This window comes from Stylophora pistillata, chromosome 7 (genome assembly GCF_964205215.1).
Source record: "Stylophora pistillata chromosome 7, jaStyPist1.2, whole genome shotgun sequence".
Classification (NCBI taxonomy): Eukaryota; Metazoa; Cnidaria; class Anthozoa; order Scleractinia; family Pocilloporidae; genus Stylophora; species Stylophora pistillata.
This window is the reverse complement of record NC_142525.1, coordinates 28,711,643-28,736,384: the sequence shown is the minus strand read 5'-3', so window position 1 is coordinate 28,736,384 and position 24,742 is coordinate 28,711,643. Positions and strand designations below refer to the sequence as shown.

General features: G+C 39.3%; 2 protein-coding genes across 5 annotated transcripts in view; one reads left to right on the top strand and one right to left on the bottom strand.

Moving 5' to 3' along the window:
• Positions 1-540: 540 nt before the first annotated feature.
• On the top strand, positions 541-17,065 carry LOC111320700 (regulatory factor X 4). The gene is made up of 16 exons (XM_022923373.2): positions 541-701; positions 4,094-4,151; positions 6,772-6,844; positions 7,433-7,556; positions 7,790-7,851; positions 9,620-9,703; positions 10,209-10,383; positions 11,074-11,151; positions 11,350-11,513; positions 11,943-12,043; positions 12,150-12,208; positions 12,641-12,785; positions 12,894-12,988; positions 13,465-13,582; positions 13,708-13,836; positions 14,189-17,065. Exons 2-16 carry the CDS (start codon positions 4,136-4,138, stop codon positions 15,004-15,006), a joined length of 2,241 nt encoding a protein of 746 aa, XP_022779108.2. The 5' UTR covers positions 541-701; positions 4,094-4,135; the 3' UTR covers positions 15,007-17,065.
• Positions 17,066-17,321: 256 nt separating this feature from the next.
• The window catches only part of LOC111320702 (cyclic nucleotide-gated channel alpha-3), a 15,734-nt gene continuing 8,313 nt past the window's right edge, over positions 17,322-24,742 (bottom strand). For all 4 annotated transcript variants that reach the window (XM_088726839.1, XM_088726836.1, XM_088726837.1 and 1 more), the window contains exons 3-5: positions 23,425-24,105; positions 20,835-21,188; positions 17,322-19,755 (exon numbers count right to left, since the gene is read on the bottom strand). In XM_088726839.1, coding sequence (XP_088582965.1) covers positions 19,154-19,755; positions 20,835-21,188; positions 23,425-24,105 — 1,637 coding nt within the window. In that variant the 3' untranslated portion in view covers positions 17,322-19,153. The remainder of the gene's footprint in view (positions 19,756-20,834; positions 21,189-23,424; positions 24,106-24,742) is intronic.

The following is a 24,742-nucleotide window of genomic DNA, read 5'->3' as shown; positions in this document are numbered from 1 at the left end:
TAAACGAAAACACCATACATCTTACTATGAAACTAAAATGAAAGATGGGAAACCTGCGCGAAATTAAAATAAATTAGGGAAATAAGTCGGGTGAAGGTCTCCATCTTTCCATAAACGAAATAATCAAAGTAGAGTTTTTTTGCGCGTAGCCGACGAGGAAACATTGCAAAAGACAAATTGGAACGTCGCATTTTATGTCTAGCGTGTAAGGGAGTTTTGTATTTCGCTTGTTAGTGAGTCGGAACGCGACTAGAGGAAGTTGAATGGTGAGTCTCAGATGCATTAGGTAATAAATAAATGTACATGCGTAAACAGAGGAATATCTTACGCTAGGTTCAAGGTCTTAGTAAATATCCATGGATATTTGAACTTCAAGAGTGGCATGTACTTCTAAAAGTAAAATTAACAACCTATTGTGTACCGCGGTCACCGCAAAGGTGGACGCCTCCAATATGCTTTTATTTCTGCAAGAAAACTTTAACTGTCAATCAAAATAATAAATACACGATGAGAACTCCAGATTTTATTGTTTTACTTGAATTACAAAAGAAGGGCACAAAACAAGGTCCTAAAAATAACAACTCATGTTTTCCATTAAGCAGTGACTTGAACACTGTGCGGCGGTGAACTTGCTGCAAGGACATCTCAGGATTTGGTGGCAAGACTTTTTCGACATCACAGAAAGTTGGAAATTCTGGAAGGTAAGAGGGTTTTTCAGTGGCAACTGGGCACCAAAAGATTTGTAACTTAGGGAAACCGCGAGCATTTTGCCTCCCATCTCTACACGTCCTTTCGTTGCATGGGAATATCAAAGAAGGCATATTTCTGTTGGCTTCCATAGAATTTTGCCAGCGAACGATCCGTGTTTTAACTTTCTATTCCTAAGAATCCATCCTTTGCTGGGCTACGGGTTTGTTTTGCAGTCAGATTAGACAATCGTTTTAGTTTAGGGGTGAACTCCCCAACGGTGGTATAGCTTTATTAATGATTGCAGCGGGCAAATTTCTAAGTTAAAGTCTGGGGTTAAATGGACGTTTTCCATCTTCTTCATGCCGCCACGAAGGAAAATATAATCCCTGCAAGTCTACGTGTTCATCCTAAAACTGATCTCTTGATGATAGAGCCTAAGTTGTATCCCGAGCTTCTGAGCGTGCGATTCGGTGCTGGATTTCCAGTGACTTGGAAAATTATTTTTACCTTTAAGGCCTCGATTACTAACAATTGCTTTGCTGCGTCATTCAGCTTCAAAGTTCTGCACTACAGTACAAAACAGCCCCGCTTATTGCTCTGATTATGCCCAGAATGCCGAAATCAAGTTTACTCATGCCATTTTTCCAAATGTTCTCTATTTCAAAAATTTCCATGTACTGTGTACTCTGCAATCTTCAGAAATAACCACGACGTAGACTTGAAGTGAGCAAAGCTTTCTTTCGGAACTTTTCAAATTTGCTAGAACATCCAAATCGATATTGAGATAGATACACTACTCTTTTTTTCTCAATGTTTCATGAAAAGTTTTCAAATCAAAATTTTCGGTTCTTGGAACGGATTAACAGAAATATGTAGAGGAGATCAATTCATGTCTTGATTTTATTTTCTGATAAACTCCTGTCTTAGAATAAAATCGGGACGGAAATTTAGTCCACTAACAGTAAAATTCATGTTTATGATAGGGACGTAATTAAATTTTCACGATATGTCCACAACGGATAATTCATAGCGAAAGAACACGGATGAGTAATTTGATTTAAGTTCTTTCCTTCAATGGGTTGGCGGCTGTCGCTTAACATTGAATCTACTCTATAAACGTCTTACGTTTTTGATACATATATCTTATATAAATAATCAATAATATTGAAATCACTTGACACGCTCAGAAAGCTCAGATTTATTATTAATAATTTGCCTGTTTGTTTTAGTTTTTCACCTGAACGCAGCTTTTTTACCCCTAGAAACAATTTTTTAGCAAACACGAAGCAAGGTTTTTATCTGCTCTCTCTTTGGTGAGCGACTGATATATCTGAGCTAAGTCTTGCAGATAAAGATCCAGTCTTGATGAATATCAAGCCAATTTGGTCAACTAGAGACAAGGCTTGGTTTCCCTTTCAATATGACATTCATCGTTAAACTTTGCGACTTTCCTTTCAAAATTAATTTTACCGCACAATGATGGTTTTTCGATACCTAATGGCGCCTTATTTTCCTGTGACTAGCTTTTAAAGATGGCAATCTCCTAACAAAACTACAGCACAAAGTGGAAGAAATGATAAGTTTCATTTTTTTCATTACCAACGATGGGTCTCTGCGTTATTTTTTGTGAGACGCGATGGTTAATGCTCGCAACAGCGTGAAGTTAACGAGTTGGTAAATGACTTTTCACACTTTGTTACATGTTTATTGCCGAGTACAAAAGGAAAATGTGTGCAAAACTGGCCTATTGATATATTTGCTTTTGCAGGAGATCATTTCATCGCTTTTAAATCGACGATTACACTGCTTTAGGAATACAAAACGATCGATGATCAAACCTTAAGGCGAAGTGTTAACTCATTGCAGCCAAAAAATCTATTTCATACTGATGTGACGGTTTTGTTATGAGCCGATTGAACGTTCTATCCCTTCCGCGATCAAAGATTCTATTGCTTCTTAGCGATCATTCGCTGATCAACACGTGCGTTCCAGCTGATTTATACACGATTGCCTAGATACTACTCTCTGACTTCTAACATACAATAGGTAATACAAGCTTGGCGGTATAGAAATTAAAAACAAATTATTCCATGCTCAATATTGATATGCAAATAAAACGGGCCCTACGCTGAATAGGCCGTGATTGGTGGAAATGTTTCCATTAAGGTGACCAAGAAAATAATGGCCGCAATGATTTTTCCCCTCATCCACGTTCAGTTTCTTGAACTCACAAACAGTAACGAACTTGTTAGGCTTCCAGCAGCGTAACGAACGTTAACCGTTTCTTCCTGTTCTTTTTTTTCCCCTTGTTAACTCCTGCAGCTAACAAAAGAGTCCTTGGTCCTCTTTGTAAACAAGTCGCCAAGGGGCACCAGCGGCTCCTTAACCTGTCGGTCCCAATCTCTCGCGGTCCGAGCTAAATTGTCTTGTTTAAACTTGGGCAAAGCGCTACCTTTCTGGTATCATTGAAAACTTTGTCGCACTTTTGTTTTGTCCTCTTTTCTTTATTCATTTTTTAAACGGAACAAGTAGAGATTTTATTAAAAGATGCGCCTATGTGTCGCGCCATACACAGTCAGAATTTCTAACAGCGTGTTGTTCGGTGCTGTAAGCACGCGCGTGTAATCTTACAGCAAGCGTGTTTGCTACAGACGAGAAGACGTTTGGCTAATGGCGAACACCTGTGCCTGATCCTTTTACATCATACAAAGAAAGACAAAGAAATTCGCTTAACCAGCTGTTGAATGCGGAGTTGAAAAACTCAACGGTCATTAAACGGAAATTAAGTTAAAATAAACCGGACACCCTGGCCAAAGAAACAACAAAAACTGCACAGAACTTTTGTTAGAGCACAGCAAAAATGTTATTTTTAGTTTGCTTCCGGCACATCTAAGTCGCTTAATGCAATTCCACTTCAAGAAGCGGATCATGTCTTCGAGTTTATAACAATACTCGCTTAGGCACGTGGCGAGTGTCTGAGTTAATTGTTTGCGCGTGCCGCGATGTATGGTTGTATATCTAACAGCTACAGAGCAATTAAGTGAATGACAATTGACAATGGTCTCTGACACACGCGCCTTAAGCAAACCACGCTAGGCCTAAAACAATGCAGCCTATTGTCTCTGAAGCTTGTAACCAAGACACGGTCGTAGTTCCCTACTCTCACTGTCACACATTGGGCGTTTTTGATAGTTGTACTCTGGTGTATAAGGACAGCTAGTGGCTTATTGGGACCCGGCCGATCCATGGGCGGTGTATAAAAACTACAAAACTTTAGTTAACAACGACGGCGTATAAACAAAAACTTGGGTTCAAAACCAGCACTCACACCAGTAGTTAATCAGAGCAGCATTTGCAGCGAGAGATCTCAAAAACAGTTCTAACAAACTTGATTTTCTGACAGACGTTGGAAAAGGCAACTCAAAGTGGAATCAGGGTCTAAACAATGCCTCGAGGATCAGGTGAGTTGAAATGGTTCAGATTATTTGTCCTTTTTTTTTCCACCAGAGCGTAGCTATGTAATTAGACTCTCTGAGCGACGCAGGCTGCAATTATCGCCGAGATAGAATATATCAGAGCTCTGTCAACATGGTTGTGCCTAAGGCACGCAACTGCATCCAGATTTACTCTTTAGGTGATTGAGATGCGTGTTTCTGTGCGGTTTCTATGACTCGCAGGGAATAATTGTTAACTACCTGAACAGCATAGCTCTACAGATTACTGTTGTACGCAGTATATCACGCGAGGACTACACTCTCTAACAACTGTGACACCGCAGATTTCACTTTTTCATTTGAGTGTTAGATCGACTTTCGCTTTAGCCGGTGATAATTTCTTTACAAAATTGGAAACTAGCAAACTTATATTGCGTGTATTTTGATGATAGGCGCACAAATATACACTCGAGAGTGTAAATATACTTATATCCGGTAAAATGAGGTCTGGATTTTAGACTTTCCATTACTTTGACAGCAAATGCGAGGTTTTTTCGAGGATTTTTACAAGTTACTCTCTTTTTAAGTTAATAAACAAATTATTCAAAAGGCAACTGTTTAGCTAATATCACTTTTATCGAAGAATTCAGGAGATAATTCCTAACAATACCAGACGGAATGCTCATTGATTTTTGGAACAAATCTCCATTTGCCGTCTGTGGCAAACTTTTCAACTTTCTAACATTCCACTGTGGGAGTTTTACGCGAAATACTTCGCAGAATTGACCTTTCAAGTTTACTTTTCCCTTATTGCTGATATTTAGCGTTGATTCGACACCCAGTAACTAATAAAACACGACCAAAAGATCAAATAAACTCGCTCTGTTTAGAATCACTCTCGGACGAAAATGTAAATTACGAACTCGTTTGTAAAGAATAGCGCGTGCCACTAATTAGTGCTCGATTTCTGATTGGCGGGCAGCCAAGCGAAACCTCAAAGACAATAGTTATTATAAAATTATCCTCGGTCGTCTTTTGTTCTCATAAGAAAGAGGCATGTGGCCTGGAGCCTCTTAACTGATACAACTCACTGTCTCGAAAATCATAAATCAATCTGAAGCGCGATAAGGTTCATTTGCAACTTTATCTAAAAAAATCTGCGTGTAATGGATATGAAATTAACATGTCATCAAAATTTCCGTGAAAAAAATGACATTAGTACAAGAAATATTGAACTTTACAGAAGTGAGAAACAGTCAGCGACGCCGCACTGTTTAAAAGACAATTTTTTAACATATAAAAAATGATGATTTGTTTATCATTTGTGTTAAAATTTGGTATTTCCAATGTTAGAACGCACGTTTTAAAATCGATTACCTTCGATCTCAAATAATGATAAAAAAAAGCTTACACTGATGAAAACATATTCGATCCGCCAAATTAACTGCAATCTACCGTCATTTCTCTTCGGCTTTCTTTACGAATCATGAAACTTGGCATTAAACCACGAGAAAGTTGAAAATCAGAAACAAATCTCTTCAGTAAATGTAACCGAATTTAAATCCGTAATCTTTATGAAATTTCTCAAGGATACTATTACATTCGATTAATTGAAGTTAAATATATTTATGTATAAGCATTCTAAAAAGGGATTTCGACGTTTTAATGCAGAGTCTCAACTAAAATAGTGTACACTTAATTAATTACGAAAAATTTAGAAGACAACAAAAGCCACGCAAATAACTAGAGAAAGGGCGGATACTGTTTTCACACCTTGCAAAAAACGTTGAAATGCAATGCTGGCTTTTTTTTTCCTAAAACACGTTTTTTGATTGGTCACCTGTTGATATAGAACTGAACGTTAAAGTGACCGTTTATTTCCACCATTCCAGCAGGTTCTTTAGAGTATTAATGTGTGGATATTTACATAACAACACAACTAACAACAAGACCGAAAAAACACCTCAAACTCACAACGAACATGGAATTAGAGTTTGAATTTGGCGGTATCCTCACACCTTTAACACTTTAAAGACTCTATCCGTGCCATCTAAGATGCGAAAGAATAAAAGATTTAGCGCCTTCTCGGCGGAGTCTTGAAATCTAGCGCGTTTTAAATAACAGAAGGGTTGCTTGGCTTTTTTTCTCGTGCGTTCTAGTGTGTACTTTCATTCACTTTGTTTTTGTCGTTGAATGTAAGACAGATTAACCTCAAAATATCCACGCTAAGCTTGGCTTTCACTAGCAAACTAAGCACAAACATATAAGCATAACAATCTTACTTTACTGTGAAAACGGCTTCGACGCAAGCATAAAATTAATCAGGCGCAAATACAAGGATCAGAATTTTTTTCTTTTCTTGTGCTCGCGTCAAAGCCGTTTTCGCGGAAAAATCAGAGTTTTGTGCTTATGTTTGTGCTTGTGTCGCTATTGAAAACCCAGATTTAAAGTTGAGTGATAAAAGGGGTAACAGTTTTAACTTAAAGCACTAATCCTAAAAGCTTGCCCCTGTCAGGACAATTGGAATTATTCAATATTGTTCAGTGTTGTTTTTTTTTTTTATCTTAGCCGCATCGTAGCTCCCAGGCATCTACGGTCTTACTGTCCCCTGCTGTTTTTTACTTAACGCTAACTACTTTATTTGCAGGTCAACAAACAATATATTCCAACAGCCACTATGTGTCGCATAGCAAACTTCAATCGCCGTTGACAATTCAGTGGTATGTACATAAAATATCAGTGGTTTGTTAGAAATACGACCTCAAGTTGGTCACCTAAAGTAACTGTGGTCAGTGACACGGGAAAAACAACCAGTGAACATGCAAACTGAACATTATTGTTTTAATCGATTTGAACATCACAGGATTGAGTACACAACCTTTTGATTGTCTGCCACCGAGAGAATAAATAATTTTGAAACTTTTGAAAAGTAAGCAAATATAGAAACACTTTTGGCACGATATGTATAAAAATTCTATAAACCGAAGCCATCGTCTTTTCGGATAGGAAAAGAAACTTATAGTCATTAAGAGGCAGCGTAGAGCCATGCGCTTTACCGGCTTCAGTAACAATCAAGAGACGAATAAAACTGCATGTTTCTAGAGCACGAGTTTAAGACATAACTAAATATTTTACCATTGCAGGCTTCTTATTTTGCTAGTACCGCCAGTTTTGTGTGTTAATTTGAAACTTAGCGCTCTTTTATAGATCAGTTTTAGTCCTTGTGCGGTTATATATATTCATGTAATTTAATTTGGGTGCATGGTCCGAAAACTTATACCGACGTTTCATTCTGTTTTACTCTGCAGGCTAAATGAAAACTACGAAGTTTCTGAAGGAGTCAGTTTGCCTCGGAGCGCACTATATTCCCATTACTTGGACTTTTGTGAAAAGAATAACTTAGCTCCAGTTAATGCAGCTAGTTTTGGCAAAGTATGGAATGCTTTTTTTTTTCTTTCAATAAACATCCCCCACAAATAAAAGCCTAACACAAAGTTTGTGACAAAGCAATGAAAAATCTCCTTGACAACAATAATAAGAACAAAATCATTTCGTTTATCTTTCGCTGATGTAAACCAACTCGTGCATCATATAAGCGTATGCAAAGTAGGTGGACATCAATAAGAACAAAAACATTTCGTTTATCACTTCTTTCCTTTTTATAGATAATTCGCCATACCTTTCCGAATTTAAAGACCAGAAGGCTTGGAACACGTGGTCAGTCCAAGTAAGTAAAATCTTATGGTAATGTTAGATATGAAGGTTATAAACCTACCCAGGGGGGTCGATAACAAGTTATCAACCGATTGTGGAACTACTTAGGATTATGTATATAAAATGCCGAAAGAAAGCTAAATACAAAGAAAAGAAATAATTACTTATTCAGAGGTTATAATAAAATGCTTTCTCCTGCGTTTTTTTTTTTTTTTTTTTCGTTTGAAGTGGAAAATCAGCATGCTACATTAACCAAACAAAGCAACTTGAAGAAAGAAATTAAACAAGAGACAAACTGGCCCAAAAAGTTGCAGTTGACTAGAAACATGTATTCGTGTAAAATTTGAAAGTCTTTCTGTTTTTTGCTTTTTATATATATACACCTCCTAATCTTACAGAGATCAAGTAATCTTCCTATAACTTTTTAACAAACACGTGGCTACACAATTGAACCCGTTAACTTGTTCAGACCATTGTATGTATCTGAATAGCTCGTTAGCATTCCATTAAACAATTGACGAAGATAATGAATCGTTTTCAAAAAACGCTACTCTCCTTTTGTTTGAAAAGCTATCGATGTTTATTCTATTTGGTAAATGAAACATAGGGCGATGAGTAACTTGTTTACTAGAGCCTGGTAGAAATCGGTGATAGGCAGTTTCCCGTGTAAAGCTTTTACTGAACGATTTCAAATATTACGTCTGATTTTTAAAAAAAAAAAAAAACTGGTTGCCTAGGCTTCCAATGTAAAACGTTTCTGCCCTGAAGACAAATCGAGGCGTGGGCGTTTGTTGCCGGCTTTGAGTGTTTTCCGGCATCAGAATTCGTGGGGGATTTTTCGCTTTAAAACTATTGATGATCTCAAGTAGTTTTTCTGTAGCAATGGATAGTTGCTTAGCCTCTTTGAAAAAAGGTTTCAATGTGAGGAAAAAAAAATTCTTCTGCTCTCTGAAGAAAACCAAACAGCCCTTAGGCGTTTGTTAGAAGCACGTGTGATCAAGCGCATCTAAAACCTTTCCCGAAAGTATCCAGGCTTTGTTCCTTTGAACTGTGTCAGCCAATTTTATTCGCAACCAAAGAAGGTGTCGATGAAATATTTTTCATTTAGCTTAGGAGTTCACTGCAATGTTTTATTTTTTAAAGGAGAGGAACAAAAAGTTCCAAACAAAAAAGAATAACACAATGAAAGATTCATCGCTATAAAAACTTTCAGTTAGAGACAGCAACCAAATTTATATCACAATGAAGAACACGCAATTGATCGGTCATCGCATGCAAAGTCACCACAAAAATGAAAGATATGTTTAATTGCGATAAATACATTCCTGTTTTTATTTTTCATGATGAAAATTTGGGTTTATATGCAGCAATGCTGTCATAAAATACACGATGAAAAGCCAGACTGTTCATTCATCACAGTTCTTTAATTTCATGCATTTCCCACAAAACAGTCTAATTTGCAAACAGATTCAATGTTGCCGTGCGTTTGTCCAGTGACAGATCACAGATGACGTCAACATGCGGTGAGAACAAAAGCGTGACACACGAGGCGCTGCCGAGCTCGTCATTGATGCTCTTACCACATTTTGACATCTTCTGTGAACGAACCCGCGGCAACATGGAATATGTTTGTTTATGCGATAAAGAAGCAAAATGTTGTTAATGATGACATCATCAATGTGTCTATCCTCTAATAGACAATAAGTAAGAACCAATCAAAATACGTGTGGGATTTAGTTTATCATATGACAAAAAATTTAAAGTCGTTTGTTTATTGCCAGGTATCACTACTATGGAATCACCATTAAATCAACATCTCCATATCATGACACTGTCTGCAATGCAGCAAGGCAAAGTAACACCGGGTAAGACATGTTCATGGAAAATAAGTCGACTGCTCAACATTGAATAAACCCCTGAAGTATGATACTACCAGCGTCCTCTCAAAAAAACCCTGCAATCTAATTGGCTACACTACTCGCTGTCAATTCTTTGATGTATAGTGAGTTGAAGTTTACTAAGAGACCAGTCATTATTCCTCACCTCGGGAGCAGGGGGGGAGGGGAGGCAGAGGATTTTGAAGGGGAACACTTGATTTTCAGAGGAAACGGAGAGATTATTAGTCGTCGCTAACAGACTATCAAAAGAAGGACTGTAGAAATTCCCTGCCGATGGGACTGGGTCATAAGGATACTACAGAGCCTTATGGGAGGAACACTGAGGTAAATTTTATTGGGACACACCAAAGTCCTCCCCCCCCCCCCGCTCGATCCCTTACGTAATCTCTCTCCAAATCTTTCTTTTAAAAAACTTTATCAGCCAAAACAGGGATTACCGCACAAAATCTTAGAATTTGATATTTTTTCTCAGTTTTAGCCAATCATACAGCAAAACGGACATAGATGAGAGAAGTCAGGGAAATACAATTCATAAGAGCAATCATGGGACTAATTCGTGTGTCACCGCGGCGCCAGGAGGGACGCTATTGCCTGACTTCCCTAAGCCCAGCAAGTTGACCTTACCGGAGGACGTTCCCCAGGAGAAAGTGAGAGAATATGCTCGATTATTAAGGATACAAATAGCAATAAAGTTTTTATCATATAAGGGGCAAAATTACTTAATTGTGATTGTTCAAGACAGAGGGCATTTTTTCTTAATTTTTGTAATTGCCCCGGGAAAAATTACTTGAAAATGATTGGCTGAAAATCGCTTAGCAACGGCTGCCAAGGTAAAGAAATTTCTCTTTGTTTTGTAACAATGGCGTCCCGTTTAGCGCGAGATCAGTGAGAAAACATTTTTCCCCTTATATTATAAACAAGTAATCACATGGTTCCTCGTAAAATTAAGGATTAATATCACTTGTGTTTTCGAAGTTGCAGAAATTGCCCTCGTCGACGCGCGCGTGATATCAATCATTAATTTTACTCGGCCCCATGCGATTACCTATACCAATGGTACGGTAAACATTTCTTAGATTAGTAATTGAGAAATTTAAGAGAACAGAATAATTTATCTCGGGAGTGGTGGGGATCACTCGGTTTTTATGGGGAGGGGAGGGGGGTCATTTGTCGCTAACAGAGTAAAAAACGCAACCAAGCTCCTCCGATCTCCCTCTCCACCCCCTCCCTTGGGATCCTTAGGTAAACTCGGCATTTAATGAGCCTCTGATACTTTGGCCTCTGACACTCTTTTCGAAGGCTTAAAATGGACTCAAACGATATTTTTTTTTTCACAGGTCAAAACGTTTCTCATCATGTACCGTGCACACTGCCAAAGAATTCTAGACACCATCCTGAGAGCAAACTTTGGAGAGGTAAGTTGCTTAATGACATAGAGAGTGTTAAATTACTTGAAGACCTGATTGAAATTTATTTATTTTTTGTTCATTTGTTTATCTATTTATTTCTTTGTTTACTTTTGATAACCACGCCATCTCACCGGGCCAAAATCTTTGTTAAGTTGAGGGCAAGAGAATTCCTCGTTAATGGTAACTTGCCATTTGAATTCTTAGGTGCAGAATTTCTTAGTTCACTTTTGGCAAGGTATGCCAAGTCACATGCTGGAAGTGCTCAGTTGCAGCGAAGTTGTAGACCTAATTGGTCAGTGTGACACCATCCTATACAAAGCTATCAGCGGAGTCTTAATTCCCGGAACTCTTCAGCCTTTACCAGCAAGGTACGATCGTTTGTCATTGTGCAAAATAATTAAGTACATATATAAATGATAGAGATTTCAAAATCAACCACAGCCCAAACTTTTGCACATGTTCCTTGCTTTCGAATTCTCCTTTTTTCTCTTTCTCTCCTTTTACTCTCTTCAGTTGCTTACATTCGAATTCCTTCTTTTATGTCAAAAATATAAATGTCTTATTTTGAAGTTGAGGCCTCTATTTTCGCGCCCTTTTATTGCCAGACGCCACCTTGTTGCGTTTCAGTCATTGGATTTTATTGCCTTTTTGCACAAAATTGCTAAGCCGCGATTTTAGAGACAATTCACTACCAGCGCTTTTTATCTCAAAAAATTAAGCTTTTCTTATCAGGTTATAGTTTCGTTCTGTTACTGAGATCTTTTTTTTACTGAGTAGATATGATTATTTGATTGCAGTTTGACTCAAGCAATCCGTCAGTTTGCACAACAGCTGGACGAGTGGTTGACTGAATCTCTGGCTCATTTGCCAGAACCATTACAGAACAAAAAATTGGCAGGTGAGAAAGCGTGATATTTAAGTATTTTGCTACGAATAAGATACCAGCATCACGCCTGTGAATAGGACGCCATAATCATTTTCCTTTACCGTGCCGTTTTTTTCAGTTGCTAAGAGTTTCTCCCACTCTCTAAGGAGGCAGACGTCTTTAACACATCTTGCACAGGTTAGAAAAACAAAGCTATCATTGTTTTACAGTAAACAACTGGAATCGGATGACTATTGGATGACAGTGGTTTGCCTCCGGGGAACAGCCGTTCGTGCTTCATGATTTCACCGATACTAGTTCTTCTCAAGACTGCTCTTAGCCGGGCGAAAATATGACGTGATAAAATATGTATCTTTATTTGATTGAATGGCCATTTTTTACTCTCTTCACCTACTGGATAAATTGTTAAATTTCTTGAAAAAATCGGGGCAGTCAAAAAAGCGGAAAAACAACAGAGCAACATCAACGAAACAAAGTAAAAAAAAATTGAACCACTTTGAGACTTGAAACAAATGTAACTTACCGTTCCATATGATGTGATCTCTTGAATTTATGGTTGCTTTAATTTGTCGCTTAGTTTTTAAAAATGTCCTCTTCGTTTATTGCCAGGCTGCTCGAACAGTATTGCACAGCGCAGAGCCTGTATCCCAGATGCTAAACGATTGGAAGCAAATTGACTTCGAAGGAATAGCCCGTCAGGCCATGTGGACCTTCAGCGAATCGGCAAAGGACGATTATGAATTAGTTTATGAGCGTAAGTGTGAGCGAAAAACTAATTTGAATTGTTTTCCTTGCACTTTAAATCTGACGCAGTAAGTTTAGTCTTATTAACAAGATTTTACTGGTTTACTCAAATTTGCAGACTATAAAGAGTTTACGCAGCTTCTCGATCAGCAAGCAACCATAGATCAGTATGCCGAATGGGCGTCTAGCTTGGTTAACCGCTGTGTTATGAAGGTAAATACAGTACATGTATAGTGGCCGTACTAACGTAAGGTCCTCTCAGGCAAATGCACAAGGTGTGATATTCTCTTTGAGAGTTGATTTTTCAGATGCATGGCATGAATCATTTATCAAAACACTCTAATGATGAAAAAGCGAAGGGTGTTTCTCAAAATAATTATAATGCGCTGAACTCGAAAGGTTCATGTTCGGGCTTTTGCCATTTGTTGAGTCCCAGGTTAGGATAATTAATTTCCACAACCTCTATCCACCCAGGGTATAGGTGCCACCAAACTGTAAGAGAAATTTGAAATATGTTTGAAAAGGAATAACAAGCGCTGAAGCACTGAACCCAGTATAGGCTCTGTCAGGCGGGGGTTCTGGATTTTAACCAGTTGGTTAATAATGTCTGGTCCCTTAACCCGTCTAACTTTGTACTGAGCAATATTTTAACATTCCCTCAAAGTTCGAATTATCTCTCTTCCTTTCAGCAAGTGGAGGAGACAGGAAAAACTTACAAGGAGTGCTCAAAAGATTTCCTTCTCAAATGGTCCTTTTTCAGCATAAAAATTGTGCGGGAACTGACATTGCACAGCGCTCACAGCTTCGGTGAGACTTTTCTATACACAGTTAAGATGGTCCTGCTGCTTCAGACCTTAACATTTTTGCTTGCATACAAGTTTTAAAGCCACGGGTACGATCGTTTTAACTGACCCGTTGTTGATCTATTGCAGGCTCATTTCACTTACTGCACATGCTCCTCGAGGATTACATCCTTTACACGGTTGAAAACCACAACAATGTGGATGAACTTTCGGTCCAATCCTCTGTTCGCGGTGCCAAGGAGACCAACGTTCTAGAAGGTTGGTGTTGGGTAACTAACTCGTTCAGCATAAACTGAGTTTATGCTGAACGAGTTAGTTACCCCCTTTAATCCAAGATTAGCCAAGTGAAGGTTTAGGTATCTTCAAAAAATGTTCCACAATTCTGTTTTCAGTCCGTCATATTTCAGTTCCCCAATTTTTTCGTTCATATCATCCCTTTATCCATTCTAGTCCCTTTCCATTTTCAATGCTTAAAGTGTAACGTAAAATATTGCCACAAACCTCATTTAAAACAGAGTTATAAACAATGTCAATGATGTTGTGAGTAATTCATAGCTATGAAAAAGTTTAAAAGAGAGAACTAACAAATCGAATAACTTTTTTGTCGCAGATTCTACGAGTGAGGGCATGGAAATTGAGGTCGTTGGGCCGAGGTCCACTGTTGCGATGAAGACTGCTTGTCGAAGACATTCAAGTTCTTCTTCAATGGGTTCTCACAGAGGCTCCAGAGAATTGCCTCCTCAAAGAAGTCCAGTACCGCCCGCTATGATGCGTTCTTCGTATCACGACATGTCACCCCATCCCATGATGCCGATGACGCCTACCACACCAACAAACAACAACAACAACAACAACAATATAGGGAAATACCCCATGATGGCGGAACAGGGCCACTTCCTGTATCCATCGCCTGAAGCCTATGGAGCAAGGTACGGTTATGGGCCTAGCCAGGGTAGCTTGATGCCCTCTATGAGTCATGGGAACAGCTTTGCCCCGACCGGCGGGAGTGACGGGGGAATTGCCATGGGAGACTTTGACATGTCGAATAGTTATGCGACAGATGGAACTGTATATGCCGCTGGTCGTTCTAAAACCGGCATGGCGGACTCCAACTACGCAGTTATGAATCCTTCAGCCAACATGGCGGCCTATGATTACAGAGGGATCTCTCCAATGGACCATATGAAGCATTATTCTCAGTACCCTCTCTCGGAACGAAGCTATCCTTCCAGTTACATGTTTCCAACGACTGCAATAACGACAAACGCCATGTATCCTCTGTCGGGAGTCAGCGGCAGCACCAATGACAGGTTTTATCCGGATGTGCTCGAGGAGTTCGTGGACATGCAGGCTGCAATGCATCATGGGATACCACCTCGATCTGTGAGGTCGGATTACCCTTACACGCCCGCAATCCTGAGCAATTAGATATTTTGGGTGGTGTTGAGGAAAAAAAAAACAGGCCATTTCTGAATGACCCTCGACCTCCTTTTGAAAACGAGGCGTGGTGCTCAACCATTATTGCGAGAATGAGTTTAATTTGCATGTAAATGAAATATCCGTTAATTAACCAAGCGCGAAGTCAAGATGGCTGGACATTGGCCGAGTCCCTTTGGCGCATTTTTAGGTCCCTAAAAATGCGAAAAAAGAACGAGGCTAATATCCAGCCATCTTGACCGAACAAGCTTGGTTAATAAAGGATTTATTATATTGCAAAAGTATTTCGCTATTTCAAGAATTAAGAATAACTTGTTTAGTTCGAGAGCCGGGTAAGAAAGCCAACTGTGTTTGTAGAACAACAAACTCACGAGAGTCGTTCCGGTTTTCTTGGTTTTGACTATCTTCAGCCGCTTTTTGCGATTCCATCGCTGACATTGTTCAAGAATTATGACCGTTGTTCTAATTCAATTTTTTCATGCACGGGATCAATGCGGGCAATCCCGAGTGGGCAAGATGGGCCCATCTTGCCCGCTCGGGTAGCCAATAAGGACACAGGATTCGCACCATCTTGCCCACGGGCGCTGAAAGCGAAATAAGAAAATGTGTTACCACATGAAAAGATAAGCACCAGGACTCGCTTTTGAAAAAGAGGCTGAAGGTAATTCGAAAATGGGCTATTTAACTGTATACCACTAAGATTTTATTAGTCGTAGTTTAAACTTGAATGATATTTTCCCGGAAATGTTCAGTATCTGCTGAACATGCATCATATTGCATATTAGAAATTATAAAGAAGTTCTTGTAGTAAATTTGGTGATATGACAATGAATGATGAAATCATATCAAAGTCAAAATGGATTCTTTGACTTGAAACTTGAATTTTACGGGGTTTAAAAATTTTTACCCCTGTGGATGAAATAATGTTTCTCGGTTTGTTTGAAAATGATACTATTGTAGTCTGGACAACAACAGAAGTTGGTAAAGTAATTTATTCACATTTTGTAGAATTTTGCTGGTAAAAAGACGCAACTGAGATTACGATATTATTTAACAATACGATATTTTTACCAGCTTAAACACGAAGTGAGAGGAAACGGTTTTGGATAATTCTAGATGTTTTTCTTTACATACCAACTTCGTTTCCAAGGCCTTTCAATTAAGGGAACAGGCCCTGAGAACGAGGTTGACTACATACGAGAGACGTTTTGGTAAAAAAAATACGAATCAATGTCAGTAATCAAGCAACTCCACACCTACCCCTCCCCTAAAACAACAACAGTCAACTTGATAACAACTAATGGTTAATGTTGGGTTAAAGGTGGGGGGGAGGGTAGGTGCAGAGTTTTCAGATACCGTAACGTTCATGTAGCTTTGTTCGAAGCCGTATTTTGGGCTCGTAAGTTAATCATCTAGCTTACGAGGGAAAATTTCTTGCATGTTCGTAGATTATGCAATGTAATATATTTTATGTAAAAAATCAACTATCGCTGCAGCATCAAAGCTGTTTTTGAAATAATCTATCGATTAATAAATCAATTAATTTGAACGAAGTCAGGAGCCGGTCACAATTTATCGATTACGAGGGGGGGAGGGTCAGGAGATTCTGGCTGTGTCAGGTTAATATTAATCTGATCTACTCATAAGGCTTTGTAATTAATCTTATTACACCTCCCTCCCCCCCCTCCCTCCCGCCTTATGGCAGTTAATTGATAGTCAATTTTTTATTTTACCCCATTGTACACTATTGGAGACGACAGATCCCCTCTCCGTTCCACCTGAAAACCATGTGATCCCCTCAAAAAATCTCCCCTTCCCCCCACCCCTGCGATGACTAATAACTTGTTTCTTATGTTAATGTTTGTAGTGTCAAATGAATAGAAGTAAAACGTTTCTGGCGACAGCTTGTGCCGACAATAAGATAGGCTGTGTGCTCATCACCAGATGTAAAATATTTCATGTTGGACAAATAAAATGTTGAACTATTATAAGGTTTTAATATTAAGAAATGAATCATCTTGGAGGGACGAATAAAAAAAACTTAAAGCAAGTCGCAGTTTTTAATGGATCATCACTGTTTGATATCGAGTGTGGTAGAAAAAATAGACAAACAAATAAAAGTGACATAACCACTTGTCATGAGTCACATATTACCAAACACATCTCGCGGATTCTTTTTCCTTGTAGTCTTAAGTCCACACGCGCGTAATCCAACAATTGCGAGTAGGGAGTGCTGGAAAATAACGAAGTCACGTGCTGAATAGTTCTTAAGCTTTTCTAGGAAATACTCAAAATTCAAATCAAAAGAATGCAACTTTATCAACTTTATTAAAGCCTATAATATATTCTAGTAAACAAAGATTATTTTGTGCTAGCTTTGAATGAGTTATGTCGAGAACGACTGAAAATTCCTGCTTTTCAGCCTTTACAATTGACAGCGACTACCTTTATGAGGTAAGTTCAAAGGCAAAGATTTTCTTCAAATAGCTTCTAGTGGGAGAATTTCATAATTATCCACAAATAACTTTCTTCACTTTTGTGTGCTCTACAGCAGCGTTTGTATATAAAGAAGAGGCAATTCTCATCAAATTTATAGTCTGCTATAATTCCAGAAATACTCTAGACAACCGCCCGGTTAGCTCAATTGGTTGGAGCGCTGGATTGTGTTGTGCGGGAGGTCGAGGGTTCGTGCCCCGGCCGGACCAATACTCATGGTCTTAAAAGAAGTGAGGAGAATTTTCTACCTTTCTCTAATCAAGAATTGGATATATATTCTATTCTTCTCAGATAAGGACGAATAAACCGTAGGCCCCGTCTCCGGCAGGGTTAGGGGTAGGAGACGTTAATTTCCCACGCACGAGATTACTGTGTGGTGGATGTCCTCCCCTGGGTGGGTGTTGGCCCTGAAAAGCCCCTATCGGGAGTGGTCAATTAACCAATATATGTATGTATGTATCAAGAAATGAAAGAGTTTGGAGTCAAAGCATACGACAAAGAGAAAAAATAAGGGAACCTTTAAAAGCGCTTTGCTTCTTTTTGTCTGATTAATAAGAACCGGAAGAAGCTACATACTCATGCTGTATAGAACGTCTTAAACGACTATGAAATTACTTAAATATTCTATTAAATTTGGTTCTTTTAAACGATTTATCATCAAGAACTGACTGTATTCTTTTTATAACCATGTATATAAAATGAAATGACGCTAAGAAGAAGAAAGGCTACTGCTAGCTAACATCTGGCGTCTACTTGGAAACGTTTTTGAAGTTCTTACTTATTACACTGGATGTGTTTTGCGAACGCATCAAACAAGCACGTGGAGAAAAAGAAAATCAAGTTGCAGCGGCATTTAGCTTCTCCTTCTGTTGTAGTTCTACCGAGTTTTTTTTTTTTTTTTTTTTTTTTCGGTGACAGTCTTCAGAGCGCACGGCATTCTTTCCTACGAGTGTTAGTTTTTTTTTTTACAAGAGGATAAGCTAATGTCAGTCCAAAGTCGAAATGTATTCGTATAGGGACCTTAAGCAAGCAGCGACGGCGACAACAACGAGTCGAGGACGTGGCAAAACTGACAAAAGATCAAATGAGCCGAACGATAGCTTAGCACGTGCGTTTTAAAACTTTGTAAATTTCTCAGCCGTCCTCTGCAAAGCAACAACGTGATATCATTTTAATTGGCTTGGTCTGAGCACAGAAACTACGGCTGACGGCAAATTGTTCAAGTTGTTCAAATTTTTCATTTGGAACTGAACACTGCTAGCATACGTTAGGCTCAAGTTGAAGTGCGCCGCCATAAGAGACAGTTAAACATCCTGCCATTTAGAAAATTCTAACAAAAAGGATAAATTCATTTTTTTAACCTACGTTTTCTTCGGCTTCTTCTGACTACCTAAGGTCTCTATGAACAGAAAGTGCCCATAATTCTCCTGGAGTGTGCTTTGTTGTCAGTACCATATGGGTGAGTATGTCTTTTGACGTGACCCTATCTACCACGCCGACGCATACCATTTGCCGATGCTGGTATAATTTACCAACCTTTTCCTCATTCAAGGTAAGTTCAACATGGTGCATTTGAGCAAATTTAAAAACAGTACTTGAACGCCAGCGTCAAAGTACCTCGAAATTCAGCAATCACGTTTAGTCATCTTCTCTTCCAAACAAAATCAAAAGATCTGGAAGTTGGTCTTTGTCCGTCACCTCGGCGATCCCGAGACAGCTGTGCCATGGATGTTTCCAAGTCTGCCAGTCTGTCGGAAAATTCTTCTCTTTGTCGTTTAATTTCCTCCATCAAATCAGCGCGTTCCCTCTCGAGGGTAGTTATCCTTTCTTCCAATTTAGCAAAAACTTTGCTCTTCACTCTTGGATCCGTATCAGTTCCGTTTTCACTTGCTCTGTTTTTATCATGTTTGTTCGAAAGCAATGCGCTGGTCCTTCGTTTGTCATTCTCCAGACGTTTCTTAGCAATATTCTCGATTTTCGTCTTTATTTCCGAGTACTCGTCGAGCACCTCCATCAGATCGTTTTTAGACAAGCAAAATAACTCCGAATAGCCGACAGAGCGGACCGAGGCTGTTCGACGATTTCCGGCAGCACTCATGCACAAAACGCTTATTTCGCCGAAGTAGCTACCGGCCTCTAACACAGCGTACACTTTGGTTCCTGTCTCTGACACCACCTCAAGCTTGCCCCTATTCACGATGTACATTTCTCGGCCAACCTCACCTTTCCTACAGACGTAATCTCCTGAAAAAAAAAGGAAGCAGTTCAGAATTCGGAATAAATAGGGGGATTGGAAGGATTTTTCAAAGTTTAGGGATCGCAGTTACAAATTTCTTTGGGTGTGTAGGCCAGCTGTTATTCATCCAGCTGGCCTACACACCCAAAGAATATTTCAAAATATTTCATGCCATATAGATTTTTGCATACCCGAAGTGTAAGATTTTTGTGTTATTGCGGTGCAGTTCTGTTGAGAGAGGTCTGCTCTTAGAAGGAACATCAGTTTTTCAGAGCGGAGGCGCGGCTCGAGGGGAATGGTGCTGACTCCTGCTCCTTTTTAGATGAATTTCTTTTAGTCAAAAACTTGCAAATCTTATACTTCAGGAGTGCGAAAACATGGAAAACAGACGAATTTACATGGTTTTACCCTGTTCCTTTTAGATGAATTCCTTTAAGTCAAAAACTCACAAATCTTACACTGCATGGGGACGTTTCTCGAAAGTCCCGGTAACTTAACGGGCCCGTAAAGCTGTTCTGTTTTCATTCAAGATGGGGATTTAAAAATTTTTGAGAATGATACAATAAAACTATCAGCTAAAGAAACAAAAAGGACTGGTTTATGTGCCAGAAACCGATTTCCTATCCTTTAAATTTTGATTTTAAAACATGACTTCGGGCTCGTTAAGTTACCGGGACTTTCGAGAAACGGGCCCTAGGCCCCGGTTGTTGGAAGAGCGGATAACCCCATCCAACAGATAAATCCCTATCCAGCGGATAAGTGATAGAAAAACGTACTGCGCTATCCACCGGATAGAGATTTATCTTGCGAATGGCGTTATCCATCCTTCGAACAACCGGTGCCAGGAGTACAAAAACGTGCAAACCAGACGAATTCACATGGTTTTACCATTTGATAATAAAGTTTAATTTTTAAAGTTTAATTTTCATAATTATTTTCGCGGAAATCACTAACTAACAACTCATCCTTGGTGCAACTACGCATGAGCCGAGGATCATTTGCAGCGAAACGCAATTAACATGTACAACGCATGAGCAGTTTATTGTGAGCTGGTGGGCTCTCGGCCAATGAAAAGGAAGTAAATTACCTGGAGAGAACAACTGAGGACGGAGACGCAAGACCAGCTCGCTAAGAAATCCTGCTTCACAATCTTGAAATATCTCGACCTTTCTCAGCGAATCGAGATGAACGTGGATCGCCAACTCTGCCCTCAATTTATCCGGCAATGACTGCAAGAGTTCCTCTTCGTCTGGATGCTTTTTGTTCATCCACAGATAGTCAAACCATTTAATAACTCGCTGCTGAAGATGTTGCGGAATCTTGTGAAAACGCATGTAGGACTTGATCCCGTCCATCTTATTTTGGAAGTCCACCTTAGCAGCATTCTGATTGGTTATGATGCTGCCAACGTTTCCCACGATGGTAGCAAAGAGAAGAACGCCTGTAAAAGAAGACGTAGTCATCAATCAGTTCGCACTCTTTGCTGACCTACATAAGAAGCTTATAACATAACCAAAGTAAAGCGCGCGCTCTGATTGGTCAATTTAGCGTCCCCCATTTGCCCATGGGTGTACGCTGCTGACGTGAGCAAATGCAAAGACTATTTTTCCGCGCGCGCTTGTTTTTTTCTGGTCACGTGAGATTTGTTAAATAAAAGGGAACTCTTTAGCTACAATGTATCAATGTTATGTTATAAAACAAATGGTAAACACCACAGCGTACACTATTGAGTTATGGATGCACTTGGGAGGTTTGCTAAGCACTCAAGAAGCTAGAGTCACTCTCGGCTATCGCCTCGAGCGACTCTTACGCTTCTTTCGTGCTTAGCAACCTCCCGCGTGCATCCATAACTCAATAGTGTACGCTGTGGTGTTTACCATTTGTTAATTATGACCTAGTTCAGGGTTATAAGCTTCTGCCTATATCTATTGCGCGTGCGGATCAATAATTGCGCACCCACCCCTCCCCTAACCCATCAACAGTCAACTGATAACGAGTTAGGGTTAAAGTTGGGTTAGGGTAGGGTTCGGTTCGCAGCTGCTCATTTAATGAAATTGATCCGCGTGTACCTGGGTTACCAATTAAAAAATAGATTCCCTTTTGCCACGCGTCTCCCGTCTGGGATAGATCACAGATGACATCCTAATGTAGTAAGAACAAAAAAAGTAGTAGACGAGTCGCAGGTGAGTGTATTATTGATGTTCTTGCTGCATTGTGACGTCTTTTGTGATCCGTCACAGAAAAGACGCACGGCAACAAGGAGTATATTTGTTTCAAATGATAAATAATGGTAATAGAATTGAGTGGAGTGCAATTTGGGCTGAAATCACGCGTGATTTCAAAATCGAACGAGCGCGCAGGGCGAGTTTGATTTGAAATCATAAGTATGATTTCAGACCAAAATTGCACGACACGAGGTTCAATTACCACTTTATTACATCCATTTTGAAATCACCCAAATACAGGACTTGGTCAATTCAATTTTTTTTTACTGATGCGGAACTGAGCCGGTTTTAAAATAAAAAGTGGAACCTGAAACGTTTTTACATCTTATTTTGTATGCAAAACAGAAAGACTTTGACGTCATGTGTCAAATACTCAGTCAAGTGTATAATGATGCGATTTAGAGCAAAAAATGGTGCGATTTGGAAATAAATCGCACCAATCAGAGCCAATCAGATTACACGGACCACCAGTGATTTCAAAATGGAAACTCGATTTTTAAAGGATGTAATGAAAAAGCAAAATGTCGTTAATGTTGACGTCATCTATGCTTCTGTCCTGCAATAGATCATACATTATAACCAATCAAAATGGGTGTATAATTTAGCGTAAGGGATGATAACACTTGTCATCGGTCACAACAATTCAGCGCGCCTTACGTGACGTCCCTCTTACCGCTGTTCTTCCTCTTGTATCAACGGGCTCATATCGCCGCGAAGTGAGGTACAGAATATATTGTTTATATAACCAAGATTTTAACATATACCAAAGCCTCTGAGGAAAATAACTTGCTTCGAAAAACGTAGTCCACAAAATTAGCTTTCAAATGAGAGTTTTTTCAAGAAATTTGGACAAAAGACAGTCAAGATATCGTCATTCGAAAACAGGGGATTTTGCAGTTTTATCGTGGACTTCGGTTTGTTAATTTTCTACTGTTTTGCGGCCAAAAATTGAAGGGGCTGAAAAATCGCTCTGAGCTTCAAAATTTAAATTTTGAACCTGGAGAGGGTCTACTACAGAGGTCCAGTCCGGCAAATGGAGCACCTAGCTCTGGAAATGATTTATGCCATGCTGATGCTTCGGATTCACGCGTTTTCGCCACCTAAATTATAAGGGTTGTATGGAATATACCTTCGTTTTCGAGAGATAGTAAAAGGGAGGGTTTACCACACTCGTTTTATTGTTGTTTATTTTTTAACAGATTGCTTTTACTTGTAGTATCAATATCCCCGTCCGGCAAATTGAAAAAATGTTTCATGATCGCGAATATTTACAATTTTTACGTGCCTTCCATACAATTCTCTATAAAATCGGCAGCGATGTTTACAGACATTTTGTTATAAAACCGCCTGCCTACCGCATGCTCGTGACCGGAATAGTTGGCGATGACATCTCTTTGTTAAAAAGAGTTAACAGAGCTTCAACTTAGGTCTTATGAATGATACCCAACTTACCTATTAAATAGTCAATTGTGACGATAATAAATTCCAAATTAGAATCCGGTGGTGGAACCTCACCAATCGTAGTTAACGTTAAAGTTGACCAATAAAAGGAATAGATGTATTTCCTCGTGAGAGACCTGTGCATTTCAGTCATATTAGCGTTCTCCTTTAATCCGGGGTATACCCAGGAGTCCTTTCCAAATCCAATTTTACGCGACACTATAAAATATATACAAGCGTTCCAGTGGATTATGACCAGAATAAATTGCATCAGGGACGCAAGTCTGAACAGGTTTGGGTAGCTTGTCCTGCTCTCCGTACGGTCCAGAAAAAGCCAGAACCGGTGATACTTGATAAGACGATTCATGCGAATGGCTGGTTCGTGTGCGATGAAAATGTACGCAATGTCCAACGGGATTACAGATGCGGCGTCCATACAAAACTTCGATGTTCGAAGGTAGTGGCGCCTCATTTTTTTTATGTCTTTTTGCATGATACCATCTTCCATGTAGCCTGTTCTGGAGCTGACGAAGATGTCAACAACGTACACGATGTCGCAGAGATAGTCGATTACTATCCAAATATAATGGTGTTTCTTGTGGAGTTCGGGGAAAGATGACCTTAATATAAGAACCCATGAATTGTACACAACTGCTAAGGACACTATTAAGAGCCAGTAATAGAGTCTGTCACCTGCAACGCAGAAAATGAAGAGGAAACGAAATCAGTAATTTCATTCAATTTTTTTTTAATTCCAAACGTCGGATGCTGCTTTACCTCATTTCGACTGAGGAAATAAAAACAATACAAAATTGCTCATTTTTTGAAGCACTCTTATTATGTGAAAGGAAGGACTTGGGCGGAATTACCCTAATGATTGGGAATAGTTTTAATCGAAAATGGAAAATGAAAATGGAATCATTATCAAATTACAAGAGTACTGAAAAAAAGCACGAAAGCCCATGAGAAACCACAGGGCTTTTAAGCGATGGGCTCCCCCTTAATTTCGTGCCCAGACCTTCCACAGCCAAGCAGTTGTTTAAGTCCTTACATTTCAGCGACACGGTAGGATCTGAGTACGAGCAAATATCCCAAGCACAGTTTAATTAAAGATTCAAAAGCAACGAGTCGATAGTAGAATAGAAAATGAGTAGAACTAAAAGGTTATTTTAAATCACTTTGATTATCTTTGGATGTCTTCATTTGAAGCTTCTCTGTAGCACCCCAGGGAAAATAATTGTTGAGTGCCCCCCCCCCCCCTCCTCAAACTCCTACCCTTTTCATGAGCATTTTATTTTGCGGAAGTTAAAGCTCACTCAGCATGGAGCAG